At 43.6% G+C, this 18,483-nt stretch overlaps 1 protein-coding gene across 24 annotated transcripts in view; it reads left to right on the forward strand.

Moving 5' to 3' along the window:
• NFASC (neurofascin) overlaps window positions 1-18,483 on the forward strand; it is a 184,518-nt gene that overhangs the window by 110,138 nt on the left and 55,897 nt on the right. For 12 of the 24 annotated variants that reach the window (XR_004000247.1, XM_030561529.1, XM_030561531.1 and 9 more), the window contains 12 exons: window positions 126-269; window positions 942-1,053; window positions 1,156-1,322; window positions 4,079-4,226; window positions 5,069-5,193; window positions 6,391-6,435; window positions 7,393-7,494; window positions 7,631-7,828; window positions 8,979-9,049; window positions 10,021-10,243; window positions 16,087-16,202; window positions 17,694-17,898. Coding sequence is in view for 23 of the 24 variants with exons in the window: in XM_030561529.1 (XP_030417389.1) it covers window positions 126-269; window positions 942-1,053; window positions 1,156-1,322; window positions 4,079-4,226; window positions 5,069-5,193; window positions 6,391-6,435; window positions 7,393-7,494; window positions 7,631-7,828; window positions 8,979-9,049; window positions 10,021-10,243; window positions 16,087-16,202; window positions 17,694-17,898 (1,656 nt within the window). In the remaining variant the exon portion in view is untranslated. The remainder of the gene's footprint in view (window positions 1-125; window positions 270-941; window positions 1,054-1,155; window positions 1,323-4,078; window positions 4,227-5,068; window positions 5,194-6,390; window positions 6,436-7,392; window positions 7,495-7,630; window positions 7,829-8,978; window positions 9,050-10,020; window positions 10,244-16,086; window positions 16,203-17,693; window positions 17,899-18,483) is intronic. The other 12 variants (XM_030561534.1, XM_030561544.1, XM_030561546.1 and 9 more) reach the window with 3 other exon arrangements.

Consider the following 18,483-nt stretch of genomic DNA (forward strand, 5'->3'; position numbering starts at 1 on the left):
GTGAGGGTTTTGGATGTCTCGGGGGACGGGGTAGGGGGGTAGTTAATGGGATTTGGAGCCTTTTACCCAAGAAAAGTTTAATAGCAAACTGAAAAGCTCTCTTCCTCCTCCTGTTTGTTCTGAAGCTGCTCCTCCCAACCCAAGTCGGGAAGTGGCCGGAGACACCATTGTATTTCGGGATACCCAGATTGGCAGCAGTGCCGTGTACCAATGTAACGCTTCCAACGAACATGGCTACCTTCTGGCTAATGCCTTCGTCAGCGTTCTGGGTAACTATCCAATGCTACAGACGGTCTGCTGATATCTGTGTTATGGAAGTGGATTGAGAAGGTCTTTACAGTGAACACAGGAGTTCCTTAACTGCCCAGCCTAGAGGTGTTCATAAGAAAACAGTAAACTCTGAATTCATGGGTGAAATCACCATCTCCCACAGAACAACATTCCCCAAATCTCTGGCTAATTTAAGTCATGATAGATAGCAACTGTAGTGGTTTAAGATTAAGGATGCTGGTGTTGGCAGGAAGGCCAAGCATCAGGGCTGGTGTTGATAGGAAGGCCAGAAATAGAAGGTAGTAACAGACAGAGAGAGCAGTGGGAGGGGATAGGAGGAAATACAGGAGCTTTGCAAAGCCTTGAAGAAGGAATTTGAACTTAAGGTGCAAGAAAAAGAGGAAGTCCCATGACTAGAGAGGAGAGGTGGGGAGATGGTGTGATTCCAGCACACAGGGTGGGGGGAATAGCTCAGTGGTTTGAGCATTGGTCTGCTAAACCCAGGGTTGTGAGTTCAATCCTTGAGGGGGGGGCCACCTAGGGATCTGGGGCAAAAATCAGTACTTAGTCCTGCTAGTGAAGGTAGGGGGCTGGACTTAATGACCCTTCAGGGTCTCTTCCAGTTCTATGAGATAGATGTTTAAAAAACACAATGTTCTTTGTTGTTTAAGATGTGCCTCCCCGGATTCTTGCCCCACGGAACCAGCTGATCAAAGTGATTCAGTACAACAGGACCCGCCTTGACTGCCCATTCTTTGGCTCCCCGATCCCCACTTTGCGCTGGTAAGGATTCTAGCACTCAGAACTGCTGATTGCAATGGACTTTGAGATGAGCCACTTGCTGCTGCTGCTTCCTCTTACAATAGTTTCTTGTATTGTTGTGAGGTTTAAGAATGGTCAGGGAAGCGCCCTGGATGGAGAGAACTACCAGAGGCATGAAAATGGGAGCTTGGAAATAAACATGGCTCGGAAGGAGGACCAAGGAATCTACACCTGCGTCGCCACCAACATTCTGGGTAAAGCAGAGAACCAGGTTCGTTTGGAGATCAAAGGTAAGACACAGTGCTGTCAAAGCGTTGCACATACAGGGCCTTCTCCTCACAAGCACCCATAATTTTATATGTGCAATAGTTTACACCCACAAATCAAGTAGTTAGCTGGCTAAATCCAGTGCTGTGCCGCACAAGTCGCTGTGCATCAGCACAAACTTATCAGCTGAGTACAGGCCCCTTTTGAAAACACGTGGCCAGTGAGTTGCTTGGGTGCATAAAAGTGGCAGCCAATGGAGTGTAGATCTCAGTGCCCTGACTCAGTGGTCGGTGTAATGGGTTTGGGCCCTTCGGAGTGTTACCTGATCTGCCGGGCTGCCACTGAGTCAGCCTATTCTGCCAGCCTGGGTCACCTGTACCTGCCCTTGATGGGCTCGAATCACAAGCCTCTTCCAGCCATGCACACAGGCAGGCCCCACCCAGCTTCACAGAGAGAGACAGATCCGCTCTGGAAAGATTCAGCCTAGGGGCTTGCCCCAGCACTCTGGTGCCCACTCCCTTTAAGAGGTACAAACCCAAAGGTTTTATGAAATTTGCCGCCTCCCTCAGTGTGGAGGAGGATATGCACAACTTCTTGCCCCCACCTCCCTTTGAGAAATTATATAAACTGGGTTATATTATAAACAAGAAAGAAGTTTATTAACTACAAAAAGATTAATTTCAAGTGAATAAAAGAGATGCTCAAACAAAGCAGATTACTGACCAAATAAAACAAAATCCGCAAGCTAAACTCAATATACTTAAGAAATAGGTTACAAAATGTAATTCCTCACCCTAGATACTGTCTTAGGTAGATTCCTTCACAGACCAGATACCTTTCCAGCCTGGGTCAAGCAGTTCTTCTTCCCCGACCTCCCACCCCCGTTCCAGCCCTTTCGTTTCCAGGTGTTTTCAGGTATCTTTTTGCACGGGACGGCGGAGCAGAAAAGAACTGAAGACCTTGATTGTTTTCCTTCCACACGTTATATAGGATTTCCATAAGGTGGGAATCCTTTGTTTGATTCACCCACCTCCCAGTGGAAAAATTCAGCAGTCCAAGATGAAGTTTAGTATCAGGTGACCAGGTCACCTGACTCTGTAGTATCACAGTGTCCATGAGTCACTGGCAGCATGGAGCGTCCTGCAGGAAAGCCAAGCCTTTTCAGTCGATTGTCCTCGCTGATGGGCCATCAGCCCTGTCTGGCTTTTCCATCTTTGTACCTGAAGTGTTAGCAGTGGGCATCACCCAAAGTAGCCTAGTTGAAATACAGATACATAGTCAATATTCCTAACTTCAGATACAGAAATGATGCAGACATACAAATTGGACAATCATATTCAGTAAATTATAATCTTTCCAATGATATCTTACAAGACCCATCTTGCATAAAGTACATCTCAGTTCTATCATTTTATATCATAACCATATTTTCATAAAGAATATGGAATGCAACATCAGAGTCGGCAGTCAGATACTGTTTAAAATCAAACTATTTGGCTAAAGGACAGTTGTCTCCCACGGGGTTCAAGATCATAACCTGTTGCATTAAGACATAAAAATATTTGTACCTGAATAGTTAGTGGCATTTGCACATCCTGCTTTTAAAGGAGGCCCGTGCACATAAACCTTTCCAGATCAGGTTGTGCTGGAAACAGCAGTCTGTGATAACACAGCTGTTACACACCAGGGCACTATACTGGGCAACTGGACAATTTGGGCTGTATTTAGTTTTGTGGTCAGTTTGGGGAAAATGCATGTTTAAGACAAAGGGAGTGGAAATGGAGACAGTAAAACACTTCTTGCTCCCTGCAGTGCTAGTATATACATATTACATATATACACACACTATAATAGAGAGAGAAAGTAATCTTGGCCTTTTCATTCAAGCGCTCTAAACGCTGGCTTAAAAATAACTCACTCAATCTTTTCTTCACAGATGTGCGTTTCTTGGTAAAAATATGACTTTTCTGTAAAACTACATAGACCAACCTCTGCTCTACCTTACAGCCACGTAATCACCATTGAGTCCAGTGAAGTCATACAAGTATAACTGGGAGCCCAACACATTTAGTTTCCATTAAATGCAAGACTGATTTTCAAAGAAGCCTAAAAGAATTCAGTGGTGGCTGGTGCCTAACTCCCTCGGGCTCCATTGAAAATCACGGCATAAAGGATTTATTTTTCCTTTACCAGTTTTTTTGTTACATACTTCCATAGTCTACTGGCAAAGTGGCAGATCTTAGGAGCTGGAGTTTGGTGTAGTTTAGCTTTGTTTTTGTCATTTAATATCATAGAATTATGTGGTTGGATACTTGAAGATCTGAATGATGGTCTGAGGACTTATTTTGTTTTTATAAACATGAACCGCCTAGAGCATGAGATAAATACCAGCCACATTGAAACATATAAAAGGTGCACAGCAGTAGTGGCAAGGTCACAGTTCAAGCAGCAATAAAATGTTTGAGTAAAGCGAACAGTTTCTGTTGGGACTTCGCTTTCCTAGTGAAATGCCCTTTGACTCAAAAATACTGTTTTAGATAATGTCCGTGTGTATTAAAGATAGGTGGAGTGATACTAAATTACCCAGCTTATAAGCAGGTACTTGTATGTATCAGAAACAACTGAGTGTGGCCAACTGGATGGCTTGTGGCTTTTGACACATGCCCACATATGCCTGACTTTTACAAGTCACACTATGTTTTCCAATCTTTGGTTTGGGTACTGAGCTATAGACCCTTCTGTTATATGCCTACAAGTGACATCTTGTGATTCTTTGCAGACCCAACTAGGATTGTGAGAGGGCCAGAAGATCTGATTGTAAAGAGGGGCTCCATGGTTCGATTAGACTGCCGTATAAAACATGACTCTACGCTGAAACTCACAGTCACCTGGCTAAAAGATGATACGCCTCTATACATTGGAAACAGGTCTGTGCACTGCCATATGACCATATGTCTGTAGTTACATGTGCCTTCTGTCTCCCAAGACAGCACTACTCTTCGCTCTGTCTTTATAAGATGCTCATTTCAAGAGCCAGTGCATATAAACAATTTGTCTGGTTTCACAGCCCAGATGGCATTTCCCCCATTCAGCCAGGAGGGGGAGAGTATGCATAGAATAACCAGTGTCCCTGTGATTCAACACTGAGCGGTACTACACTTTTGTGGTCTTAGTTCCTTCAAATCGAAAGTAACCAACTAGTTACACAAGACTTTTTGATCTCAGGTTTCAATATAAAAAAGATTGAAATCAGTGGGTGTGTTTGTTTTTTTTTTAAAGAATCTCAATAAAGCATCTTGGTTTAATAACTACAGACTATTTCAGAATTAATACTCATCTGCTTTGACCTACTGTGCCAGTACAATTGCAGTTCCCCTTGCCCAATCTCTGTCTCCCATCTGGAGAAAAGGAAATGAGCTTTTGATCATGGGACTCAGACTGTTCCCTGGTCACAAATTTGTTCTCCGAGAAGAATCTGATTTCATCTCCTGGCCTGCTATGATTATTTCATCTGCTTAGTATGTGTAGCTACACACCGCTGTAGAGATCTAATGCCGTGGGAATAAGTTCAGTATGAATACCTGGATAGATAAAACAGAATGAAAAGTACATCCCTGCCCTGAAAAATTTAAAACATGAGTCAAACCCAGCTTGACTTACCCATGCAAATAGTCCTATGGAATCCAATGGGACTAGTCACATAGGTTAAGATGAAATCCTTCAACGCCTAACGCTATATGTTTTTGTTATCAAATTGTATCCTTTCCAGGATGAAGAAGGAAGATGATGGTTTGATAATCTATGGCGTAGCTGAAAAAGATCAAGGAGATTATACGTGTGTAGCCAGTACTGAACTGGATAAAGACTCTGCCAAAGCATTCCTCACCGTGCTAGGTAACCATTCTTCCACCTGAATTTACTACTAATCCAGCGATTGGACCCTCATCGAAAACAAAGTTGTAGAACTAAAGGCATTGGTTTGTTAGTACAGACTGATTTTTAGTGTCAAGTTCTCACAGCCAAACTTGTGTAATGCATGATCAGACACAGCAAAATTTAAAATATTTAACATTTAATGTAATCTAATACGTTTGTAGGTCAAGCTGTTGGTAGTTTTATGTAGGTTTGCTGTGAGCTTCTTAAGCAAAGTAACATAATAAAAATGGTTAGTTTCTCCACCAGTGTCTCCATGGGGCTCAGCGAATACATGCAGCCTCATTTCAAACTTGCTCTAATGTTCCAGTTGAACCTTCCAATTCAGCAGATACTAAAAATAAAGGAGTAGCGAGGAAAATACAGAATACATAAGGAGAATAAGTCAAGCTGAAATCAAATACAGAAAGACTGAGTTGAAAGGAGTGAGGGGGAAAAAAAGCAATTGGTATATGGAGCCAAAAATGTTGATGCCTAAGGTTGGGTGCCCAAATAAGAGATCTGCTATTCAGACATCTGAAGTCAACAGGAATTCAGGCTGCTCATGACCTTTGAAAATCAGGCCCCTTATTTGGATGCTGTGCTATAGTGGGAGAAAGAGGAAACGTGTCCTAGAGGCTTTGCTGCAGGTGGAAGTGGTAATGAATCTCTCCCTTTTTGGCGGGGGTGGGGGGGAATGGATTTAAACTACAGGGGAAATGGGTTTTATAGACTGGAACTGGGTTTGTGGCGGTTAGACCTACTCTCAAACTTTAAACTCCATGTGGAAGTGCTTGTTCCTGTTTAAATCAATGTTGAATGTATTGCTGGCTCAGGCCTCACAATGCCCTACTAGACTCCGCATGCCATAAGAATCCTGCATCCCTAATCGCTCAGCTAAATTTGATTTTTCCATTTTTTACACATAATTGTGTTTAAGCTAATTAACTCATTTGTTTCTCCCATGTGCAGCCAGCACAAAATGGATTAGAGGTTATGGGAGCCCCTTGAGGTGTCGAGGGGAGCAGGCTATAAATACTGATGCTCACTAGGTCCCATACTGGAAGGGAAATCCTGGTGGAACTGGCCTCTGTAACTTGTTTTTACTACATGCTCCTTTGATGAGCCAAGTTTAATCACTAAACTAACTCCATTAACAGCCACTGTCTTACCTTGCAGCTGTCGTGTCTGCTCCAACTAATCGTATGACAGCCTTACCCAAAGGTAATCACCACTAATCAATTTGGTTTATTGAAACCCTTTTATTTGGATATGCTTTTTGTTTTGTTTGGCCTTTGCAATAACTCCAGTGGGAAATGTAGGGCTGGAGAGGCTGAAAAGCCAGAGACTGATGCTCCAAAGCCTGCTATGGTAAGTTATTTCTAAAAGTTGTCACAACTCACCATGAGCAGAAAGCTGCTGTGGTATGTTTGTAATGGTTGTCTGGGGGTCAAGGTGCAGTATGGTATAGCACAAGAATAACATCACTCACTACAGGCAAGGTGGCAGTAGCAGAGTGGGTAAGACCCTGAAAGGGAGTTAGGAAACCTGGTTCTGCCACTGATCTTCTAGGATGTTGGCCAAGTCACTGCCTCGGTTTCCCTATCAGTTAAATGGGGATGAAAACACTTAGTTGCTTGCCTGGCTTCTCTTAATTAATGGCTCTCTGTAAAGGGAAGGTGACCCAAGAGTGTAGTGTCTTATGACATGACCTTGCTCTAAAAGAACAAACAAACAGAGTTTGTTTTCCTTGTCTTTTTTTGTCAATCCACCATCCATACACTATATAAGTCAGCATGTTTTTCCTTCGGTTTGATGCCTTTGTTTATGTGCACACACCTCTTTCTACACTTGAATGTAATGGTTGGGCATTGCCAGCCTCCCAAATATACCCTGGAAAGGCTGCCTGCACTACCACAAAGGGTCCTGATGAAGTGCACAAAGATGCTACATTTGTTCAGATTAAAGAAACACACTTGTCTGCTAAGAACTGAATGGAAACTCCTCCTGTCACATGCAGCCACTCTCCAAAGAGCCATCAGCTGGCAATGACTTTCTCACTGCTGCCGTGAGAGTTAGGCAGAACTCTCAAAGGCACCCAAGGCATTAGGTGTTCAGTTCTCATTGACTTTCTATGGGATTGTCCAAGGAGCTAAACTTTGATTGTTACTTTGACAATAGAACGACCTGAGCAGCCTCGTGACCTGGAACTGACAGACCTGGCGGAAAGGAGTGTGCGCTTGACATGGATACCTGGTGATGACAACAACAGTCCGATCACAGGTTGGTGCTCACCCCTCTCTTCTGTAACACCAGACCAAGCTGGACTCATCAAGCTATTGTTTTCATTGACAAAAGTCTGTCTTCCTCTGGGAGCTGGGAGAAACCCTGCCATTAACCTGACCTCCCACCTGTCTAGATTACGTGGTTCAGTTTGAAGAGGACAAGTTCCAACCTGGGTTGTGGCATAACCATTCCCGTTACCCAGGGAGTGTGAACTCAGCTATACTGCGCCTCTCACCCTATGTCAACTACCAGTTCCGAGTGATAGCTGTGAACGAAGTGGGGAGCAGCCTGCCCAGCCTTCCCTCTGAACGATACCATACAATTGGGGCAAGTAAGTACTTGTAGTCAAGTTCCATTTAACTCACTGTTGGGGCTTTGCTCTCTGAATAGCTTTCATCTGTCATGGCAGAAATTAGACACTAGGTGAGGATCGGCTAGAGTTTCTATTACACGCCCATTTTCCCTGGGTGTTGAACTCACAGGGCCAGATACTGCTCTCTGGCTTTACAGTACTGTGACTGAGAGCAGAACTTGGTCCATGTACTAACAGGTTGGGATGAATCTTGCTGTATTTGGTTAAGCCCTGTGCACAGTGGCAAAATTCAAGATGAAAGAGCTAAGGTGGGTAATTTTTCCACTGTAAGCTGCTTGGGGGTGGGGGGGGCTATTCCTCAAACAAATCAATCTTTCCATGATGCCGCAACTGCAGAGAGGAGGAAAATCCTTCATCCCCTCCTCCTGCAGGAAGCTTAGATGCTTCTTTGAAAGTTTGACACTAGGCCTGTTTACACTGCAGCTGGCAGTATCTCACCCAGCCCAGGTAGATAAGCACATGCTAGCTCCCCTTAAGAGGGTACACTTAAAAATAAGCAGTGTGGACCCTGCAGCATGCACTGACCAGGGAGGCATGCTCCCGGGAGCAGTGTAGATATATCCCTAAGGATCCATTATTGTAAGATGCCAACTCCCTTCACTATTCCCAAGTATTGGCAGAGATCCCAGAACAGGCTGGGTGTGCAATGCAGGTCAGTACAGCTCAGTGTTGAGGACCCTGTGTGCCTGTTCAGTGTTGCAGAGAGTAGAAAAATTATTTTCTATTTTATGAACCTAAATCTCTGGGTTTTTGGAGCATTAAGCAAAATGAAGTGTCAACAAAATATGGCTGCCTGGGACTTGCTCTTTTCAATTACATCCCTCAGCTTCTGATTACTCTTGTTCAGATTTATTTTACTTAACAAGGAAGGCACCTTTTAAATGTATAGGACTAGATATTTGAAAACCACCAAAATACAGGGCCTAACTTTGAAAAGTGTTGAGAAACCTGCAGCTTTCCATCTTCCATTAAACTGAATGAAAGCTAATTTGGGCAAATTAGGCCACTCTGTTTTCAATTGTCTGTTAATAACCAGTTTGCTCTGTGCATGGCTTTTAAATGCTTACATGTTCAAGATCGTAAGGCAAGGTTTTTATGTGGATTTCAGGTCCAGAAATCAACCCAACAGGAGTTCAAGGAGCAGGGACTCAAAAAAACAACATGGAAATAACTTGGACTGTGAGTTTAATTTTTTTACTACGCTGTAGCTGAGGGTGCCAGGGTCTGTAAAGCCAGAGCCTATTTAGATATAGACAACACTATTTCACTGGGCTCAGATACAACTTTCAGCTTCTGGCTACTTTAAGTCAAGATGATCCTGCTTATTCTTTCTCCTTAGCCACCAAGGGCTATTACCATTCAGAACAGTTAGACTGAGGAAGTGTCACATGAATGCTAGGATTATTCTGTGCTTCAGCCCTTTTAAGATGAGCATATTTAAATCACTCCTCGTGGTCTCCCCCTTACATTCTAGGGAGCTGTCAGAGCAAATCAATTCTTATGCAATTTTGATTCTCTCAGTGCTATTAAAATGAACACCACATTCCAAAGAGCTTACTCATTAAGACATGAGTCTAAGGTGAAGGTTACACAAGTACAAGTATGTTATTACTCAGTTCAGAAACAGTGACAATTTATTTTTTTAAACACCATTGTTGACTCACTCCTTGGAGACACAAGTGAGAGTGACTACTTCAGTCTTCCTGCAGAAGCCTGCTCATACAGTGTACTCAAGTGTTAGCATTAGGGATGAGGTTGGTCTCCAACATCTGTTGACAGGAGTAGCAGCAAAAGAAAAGTTGCTAGATTACACCTGATCCTCAAGGAACTGCCCTCTCTTGCCTAAACCCTGCTTCCAATTATTCTCTATCTGATGATGATCATTAAGAGTAACACTTGAAGGCAAAGTGTCACTCTTAAATTTTCCAGGGTACAAAAAAAAACTACTCTGTGGCTTGCTTCTTGAAGGAAGCCCGAGAGGACAGACTTTCATTCCTGAAGCAGCTGTACATCCTGCCTGGACCTACACCGCTGTCACCAAGAATTAAGCCAAAGTCTGGTGTAGGGAAGGGATAAATTGCAGCTTTTTATTCATGTCTGTATTATGCAGTGTAAATATACATACCTTATTTATCTTTTTGTCCATTAAGCCACTGAATGCAACTCAAGCTTATGGGCCTAACCTCAGGTACATAGTGAAGTGGAGGCAAAGGGATACGCGGGAGAGCTGGCGCAATGAGACGGTGAGAACTACAAGGCATGTTGTCTGGAATACACCCATCTATGTGCCCTATGAGATCAAAGTGCAAGCAGAGAATGACTTCGGGAGAGCTCCAGAGCCTGATGTTACCATCGGCTATTCAGGGGAAGATTGTGAGTATTTTCCTACCCAGAGCTATTAAGTATTACTGGGTGGGGAGGGAGTGAAAGTTGTCAAGCTACCCTCTCCTACTGGAGATGGAAAAGCTACACTGCAGCTCAGGGGGATACCCTTAGAGCTGTGCGTGGTGTCAGAGCAATCCAGTTCCTGTTGATTTGAGGAGGAGGAGACGACGACTCTTCAGGTTCCATTCCTAGCTCTGCCACCAAAATATCTGTGCAGCCCCAAGCCCAGTTACTTAATCTCCATTTGTGCAAACTGGACTAGATCACTTCTGAGAGTGACGTGGGCAAGGAGGTTTGGCCCTTGGGTGAAAGGTACAGCTGGGCAAAGTAGTGTGTTGAACTTAGAGGCGTGAGTGCAGCTCTGGTAGGCTTTACCCAGGGTTCTGAGAGGACTTGTGCAGCCACATCTGTATTTAGCCACACTAGCAAGATTAGAGCTAGTATAGATGCCTACCTGAGCTGCAAGTAACTCCCCCCTCTGCTCTGAGGGAAGCGTAGCTTAATTACATGATGATCTTGCATGCTGGTCAGAGGGAAATCCTGGATTAGATTGCTGTGCCATGGCTTTAGAGAATTAAACATACAAGTAGCTAGCGCTCTATGTTTTATCTCCTACTCCTTTTCTCTGGGCTACTGGTTACACTGCCTGCAACAGATAGGGGCTCTGAACTGTAACAAATTACTACAGGGTTTATTTTTTAAAGAGAAAGTATTTTAGTTCCATCTCTACTGCACCACATGACTGGGAGTCTTGGCTTGAACTCCTGCTGGGACTGTTGTGGGGGCTATGGGCTCTGCACTTCTGACCAGGAGCCCCCATAAGAGCTCACCTGGAATAGCACAAGGACCAGCTCCCACTGACTAGATGAGCTCAGAGCATAAAATACAGGTACTACCACCACTACGAAGGGGAAAGTAAATAACTCAAAATCCTACTGTCCCTGGGTCTGCCTCTTGTGGCTAAGAGTAGGGGATAGATAAAGAACTTAAAAAATACAGCTTAGATTGCCTTACCCCCTACGCCAGCAAGTTACACACGTTACGGCAGTGCTGTGATGCTGCACGGTTCCCGGCTTTCAATGCCTCAAGGTATTTCTCAGTTTAAAGTAGATATTGGGGCTGTGCATTTAGGTTCCACAGGCAACCTAAATACACCTGAACGTTTGTCTTGCTGGAGCTAAACTAAAGTGAGATTTGGCCTTGAAGAGAGCTCTCCAGTTCTCGGAAACAGGATCTCACATTATTTAGCTCCCTAAATGACTGGGATGATTATAAAAAGATGGGAAACAATCTAAGCATGAACACTAGATCCTGCACATGCCCCTAGCGAATACAATGTGCAATGGGCTAAACTACTGGATAGGTTTGTTCCAATCATTTCCCTCTAAAGATGCTAACCTTAGAAGTGCTTTTACTTCACTCCCAAGCCTCCCTGAGAACAGTATATTTACCTTCATCTTATTGTTCTTTTGTGATTCAGAGTGGCCAACATCTGCTTTTGACCTGGGATGAAAGACAAACCAAACAGTTTGCCTGAACAGTCTCAGGGGTTAATACATGGATAAGCGGAGCAACATCTTAGTGGGCTAGTGTGGCCTTAGTTTTTTCAAAGGCTTCTCAGGCACAAAGCGGGGCTGCTTTGACAGTAGCAAATTAAATTTTGGGTTTTGTGGCCATGCTGCTGATAGACTTTTGTACAGCTTAGCCGTTGCAGGGTTAGCTCTGTATACCTGGCAACCGTTAGGGCCATCAGAGTTTAGTTGCATCACTCCCAGGGTGAGTACACTAGAAAGCTGATTCCCCTGGTATATATAACTAAATGGTGGTGCAGAAAAGTTTCCTCTGACCCAGCTACCCTGTGCTAAGTACCATTTATAATGTTACATGCCCACTTTGTTCTACAGGCTTTGAGTGACATGCTGCAGTGCCAATCAATATTAGAGCTGTGCAAACTATGTCTAGGATCTGCAAGCTAGATCCTCTGGCACTTCACCCACTGCTAGAAGCAAATAAGTCACAGCATGGTTGCTTGGAGGCATCTTCACCCAATTCAAACCTCCAAGGGACCATACCACTCCCTCCCTGGGATAGGCCTTAGAAATCTACTTACCTTAGAGGTTTTCAGGGAAGTATTAGACATTCACACATTTTCGATTTCCTCTCCTACTGCAAAGTACACTAGTGAAAAATGTTTCTAAAGGGGAAATAATTCCTATTGGCCTTTAAGGGCTGCTCTGTCCTTGGTTCTGAAATGGACTCCTATCTAAAGCATCACAACTTAATTCCTATTTCAAAAGTTTTTAACCAGCAGTTTTTCTGGCAAAAGAAACTTGGCTCTTGCTTTGTTGGAGTGGCATCTGTAGTTCAGGGATGGTTTTACTGTGAGTTATGTATCACCTCTGTTTTACAATGTTGTATTGCCTGGTTTTCTGCCCCTCCCTCAAACTGGTTGTTTTGGGGAGCAGTTTCTGCCACAAGAAAAGATACAGTAGTTTTTCCAGTGTTTACAACAAGCTTTCCTGTTCTAGTGATTTTTGTAAATTGTTAATGCATGCATGTTAAATATATAACCCAGGGGTAGGCAACTTATGGCAGCACACGAGCTGATTTTCACTGGCACTCACGCTGCCCGGATCCTGGCCACCAGTCTGGGGGACTCTGCATTTTAAATTTAATTTTAAGTGAAGCTTCTTAAACATATTTAAAACCTTACTTACTTTACATATAACAATAGATTAGTTGTATATTATAGACTGATAGAAAGAGACCTAAGAACATTAAAATGTATTACTAGCACGCAAAACCTTAAATTAGAGTGAATAAATGAAGACTTGGTACAGCACTTCTGAAAGGTTGCCGACCCCTGCTATAACCTGTTAGTTTAAGGCTAGATGACCATAATGATCTTTTGTAATTTGACCTCTGGCATGGAAACTTGCCCAGTGACTCCTGCCTCTAGCCCTAATTTATTACAAGCTTTCTTCCTCCAATAATTTCCAGCAGAGATTTTCAACAGTGACTGGTGATCAGGGGTACCTCACTTAACACCTTTAAAAGAACCTGGTTTTCAGAGGATAGGTGTGCTCCACCCTTTCTGAATCTCATCTCTTCTAGATCCAATAAGACATCACTAATCACTTTTGAAAAATCTTTGCTAGGGATGTCGGTTGCGATTCTCCAATGGGCAGGTGCAGTAGTTTCAAATGAGTATTCCAGAAGAGATCAGAAGTTCTTATAGAAACTACAGTGAAACCAAAGCAAGTGCACTTCCCTATTAGAAAGCTAATCTGTACTGAGTGAACAACCAGAACTACTGCCAGCTCTGGTCATTCTTTATTACCATGTAAATCTAGATTGATTGGCTATGAAAGTAAAGGGTTGTTCTGCTGTGTGTAGTGTGGTGGCAGTTGTCCCTTCCCCTATGGGTCCTAGTAAGGTCTAATTATTGCCTCATATCAGGGGAATTAGTGAATCAGGTGCTAGTGCCTGAGCCTCTTGGCAGTAGGGTGACCAGACAGCAAATGTGAAAAATCAGGACGGGGCGGGGGGGTAATAGGAGCCTATCTAAAAAAAAATTCAGATCAGGACATCTGGTCACCCTACTTGGCAGGAAAGAGCACCCAACAGTCTAGGGGCTTAGGGCCTCAGGCAGGGAAGAGCAGAGCACCAAGCAGCCTGTTGTCCTAGCCCGGGCAGACAGCAGACAAAAGTAGGCCTCTTGACTTATGGTGGGGAGGCTGCCACCCCATGCCCATCCTACTCCACCGGGTCCCAGCCCAGGGCCCTAGCTGTGGAGGAGTGTCCACCACTAGGTTAGTGGAGATCTACCCAAAACACCCTAGCCTGGATTCAGGCAAACCCAACCCAAAACCAGGCTAGTGTCTATGGGCTACTTGCCCTTTGGTACGTCAGCTCGCTGGGTGTCCTCTATCTCCCTGGGGTAGATAGCCAGCAGCTCCTCTGTCCTCTCATGGGTCAGCAGTGAAGTCAGAGACCTAGCAGCAAGCAAGATACATCTGTCTCCTTTCCAAGCTCTGCTCTAACTGAGCTGGAGACTCTACCTTTTATACTTCCTGTGGGAGGGGTGAGCCAGACCTGACTCCACCCACCCAGGCACAGGGTTCCTCCCCCTCTGGGTCAGAGAAGTCCACATGGCCTCGCTGCATTTTAGTACACAAAGCGAGGGCTGCAGGATGCAGCTAAATTTGTGGCAGACTGTCACAGTCCTAACCATTAAGTGGAGTAGAGAGGTGTGACAGATCACCTGCTCCTCAAAGTAGCTAATCCATTGTAGAGACCTGAGAGAAGTGCTGATGTTAAATGGATCAGGAGCAACTGCACAGCAATACCAAGAATGGCTGACAGATTGTAACACATTTCTTTCCCTCCTGGGGAGGCACTGCCAGGAGCAACCCATGTATCCCATAGATTCAGAACCTGCCTGGTCAGAAAATCTCAGGTGTATCAGATTCATCTAGATAGTGAAGAGGACAATCACTTAAGGACACTGTGCCAGATCCTCTGCTGATGTAAATCAACAAAGCTTTATAGACTTCACTGGAGTTCCAATTGATACCAGCTGAGAAGCTAGACGCCTACTCATTTGCACTGCTCTATCATGCAAGTCAACTTGCACCTCATTCTGTTGGCTTCTGAATACAGCACACAATTTAGACAGACATGCTTCCAAACTGTGCTACAGCAGTAGCTGCATTCAAGGTATTAAGGAGCCATGATCCTTTAAAACTAGGAGGGGAGAGGGCTAGCCAGTTTGAAAACATATGTTTGGAAGATGAAGCCAGCTAAAGTATGGCTGCATCAGTGTTTACCAGGTAATTGTTAAATGGTCAACATGTTGCTCTACACCTGGATGCACTGACCCAATGTTGCTACTTCCAAACTGCATAGTCTTGTTGGATTGTGGACACTGGATCAGCTCCTCAGCTGATGTGTAAATTTGAATAGCTCCACTGGCTTCAGTGAAGCAAATCCAGATTACACATATGAGAATCTGGCCCATGGTGTTTTGTTGTGGTTGAACGTGAGCTATTGCCCTTTTCAAAATCTAAAATTCCTAAAATTAGCAAGCTCTTGTTAAACGAGGAAGTAATTCCTGTATCTGGCCAAAAAAAATACTAGCACATCATAGGAAACATTTTTAAACCATTCTCTTTAGAAAGTTGGCTGTACTGACTAATGAGGTAGAGCAGAAATCTCTGAACAGAGATTCTTGGACTGGTTTCCCAACTCTGCCACTGATGTTGAAGGGGGAGGCATGCCTCAAGTGGATTTTGACCTCTGTGCCTTGGATATGTAATCCTTGAAGATCTTCAGATGAAAGGTGTTAGGGAGGTAAATAATAATATGTTCTGGATATTGCTTCCTCAATTTCGTTATCCAGGTATATTTACTGCATGGCAGTGGGACCCACATTCATTCCTTGAGTAAATAAGTAGTTTATCCAAGAACGCTAGAATTGACTGGCTCCTGCTCTTTTGTTGCATCAGCTGTGGAAATCCTTGAAGCGTGACAAGATTGTGAATTTATGTTGGGATAACTGCATGAGTGAAATCCTGTCTTCCTGCAAATATTCTAACATCTAAGCAGAACTGCTCTTGAATGCCACAAGGTGGCAGCAGGGGCTTGTGTGTGTGATGATATTTACCCTAGGATGACTTAGAATGAAAAACAAAATGCCCCAAAAAACAGCCTAGCAGGAATCGCAGGAGGTAACCTTCAGGAAAAAATGGGGTGTAGACTACTGTTGGAATTAAAAAACAACCACCCAATTTGTGCCTAATCTACACTTTGTTTTATTCCTGAATGCTTAGATCCCAAGGCTGCCCCCACTGACATTAGGCTAAAAGTTATAAACAGCACAGCAGTCAGTCTCCAATGGAGCCGAGTATACCCGGATACCGTCCAGGGACAACTTAAGGAATACAGAGTGAGAAAAACCAAATTGTTTGGATACTGACTATTAATACAGCTAACCTTGCTCACAAAGGGTGACCTGGAAATGTGACCAGTATGCAGTGGGGATGACATAAAACAGTAAGTTAGGCCTAATAACCTTGGGTGCCATCTTTCTGTGGGCACATTAGTGATCGTGCCTAGCCATTCTGGAAGAACACCTGTGTGATAAAGACTAAACACCCAGAGTGACATGTTTAATGACCGGAAAAAAAAACATCTATGGAGATCTTGTTTGCAGGGCTGATTTAGAGCCAGATTCTGCTCCCATTGAAGTTCAATGGCAAAACTCAAGACTTGAATGAGAGTAGGATTGGGCCTTCTAATGAGAATTAGTCCTGCCTGTGCAAACATGCTCAGCCTAATATGTGCTACTGATTGGAGTCTCTACTCTTACAGTCAGAAAAGAGTCTGTTTGGTACCACAGCACTGAGCCCCATACTAGGGTTCAAGGACTACATGGGCCATATAAACAGCACTATCTTCCCCACCCCTAAAGGTGGCCTCTGCTAAGCAAGGTTGAGGCATTGCTGCTGCTTACTGTCTACCTAATTAATACAACTTCTGTCTCTAGAACTGGTAAGTTACATCCTGTCATCATTATGCAACGTGCATGGTTTTCATGGGAGGAGGAGAAAGACCCCTCCGATACCCATACACTGATTTTTGTGTCATCCCTAATGTACACACAGTCTTAATAAATGCTATCTGGATTTGCTCCGGTCAAGATTTAAAACAAAACCATACTAACTGAAAACTAAAGAAAGTATAGAGCTAAATATACTGTATACTCATTGCAACAACTGTTCTTTATCAAACATATGCGCTGCTAATCTCACTTGTGCCAGTTGGAGTGCCTAATAATAAGCAAAAGTCTGGACTTAAGCAAAAATCTGATAGAGCTTTCGAGAATTTCGCAATCTAGGTTGGTGGCATATTCTGTACATGTTCATACTTTTCAAATCCAAGAATTCAGTATTCATAGAAAATTCTTTGAATTCTGCCTTCATTTTCATTACTCTTCTGCACCATTGTATATCTATTTTCTATCTCAAAAAAAATCTATATTTTTAGGGATTTGAAATCAGCATCTTTTCAAGTTCAGACTTTTAATTGTGCCTGGACATATTAAGCCTCTTCCTTTCTTTATAGGAAAAATTTACTAATTCATCTGAAGGGATAATGCTCTCTACCTAAAGCTGAGGACTGGAAACCAAAACTGTTGGGTTCCATCCTGATCTCTGCTGCTGACTCACTCTGTGAGCAAATCACTAAGCCTGACCATTCCTCAGTTTCTGCATCTGTAAAGCAGACATAATATTACTGACCTACTTCCTGGGCAGTTATGAGGCTTAATTAATTGTTCTAAAGCACTTTGAGAGGCAAAGAATTGTTATGCTTTATTAATGAAAAACAATTGTATCTGAATGGGAAAAGCTTCACTTGCCCTACGTATTTCTTGAAGGCCTATTTCTGGAGAGAAAGTAGTTTGCTGAAGAACCTGTGGGTCTCCAAAAAAAGGCAGTCTGTGGGTTTTGTTGGAGACCGACAACGGGGCATAGTGTCCCGGCTGTTTCCTTACAGCAACTACAAACTGGAGATGGTTGTAGTCAACGGGAGAGGAGATGGGCCTCGGAGTGAAATTAAGGAGTTCACAACACCTGAAGGAGGTAGGTTCTTCTGGAATTTTTGCAGGCATACACTGTTATATGCTTTGTGCACATGCTGGGAAAACTCTGCTCCACAGTACCGAGCTAGAGCCTTAAAATTCCTCCTCTCCTGTATTGAAATTCCATAGAATGACACAGATCCTGTTTAAAAATGAACAGAACCACCTGCCCTGTGCAGGACAGGTGCAGCTCTAAGGCCCCAAAGCTGTCACACTGCATTTCTCTGCCTGGAGCACAGGTATGTACATCTTGCTGTAGCGCCCAATGGCAGAGGTACCCATAGAATCATAGGGTTAGAAGGGACCATAAGGGTCATCTAGTCTAACACCCTGCCAAGATGCAGGATTTGTTGTGTCTAAACCATCTGAGACAGATGGCTCCAGCCTCCTTTTGGAAACTGGCAGTGAAGCAGTTTCCACAAGCTTCCAAGGCCTCTGTTCCATTGTCCTGCTGCTGTTTAGTTAGGAAGTTCTCCTCAGATTTAATCTAAATACACTACACTGTAATTTGAAGCCATTGTCTTCTCCTGTGGCAAAACAACTTTTCTCCATCTTTTTAGTAGCAGCCTTTCAAGTATTTGAAGAC

The sequence above is a fragment of the Gopherus evgoodei genome, chromosome 4 (genome assembly GCF_007399415.2).
Source record: "Gopherus evgoodei ecotype Sinaloan lineage chromosome 4, rGopEvg1_v1.p, whole genome shotgun sequence".
Classification (NCBI taxonomy): Eukaryota; Metazoa; Chordata; order Testudines; family Testudinidae; genus Gopherus; species Gopherus evgoodei.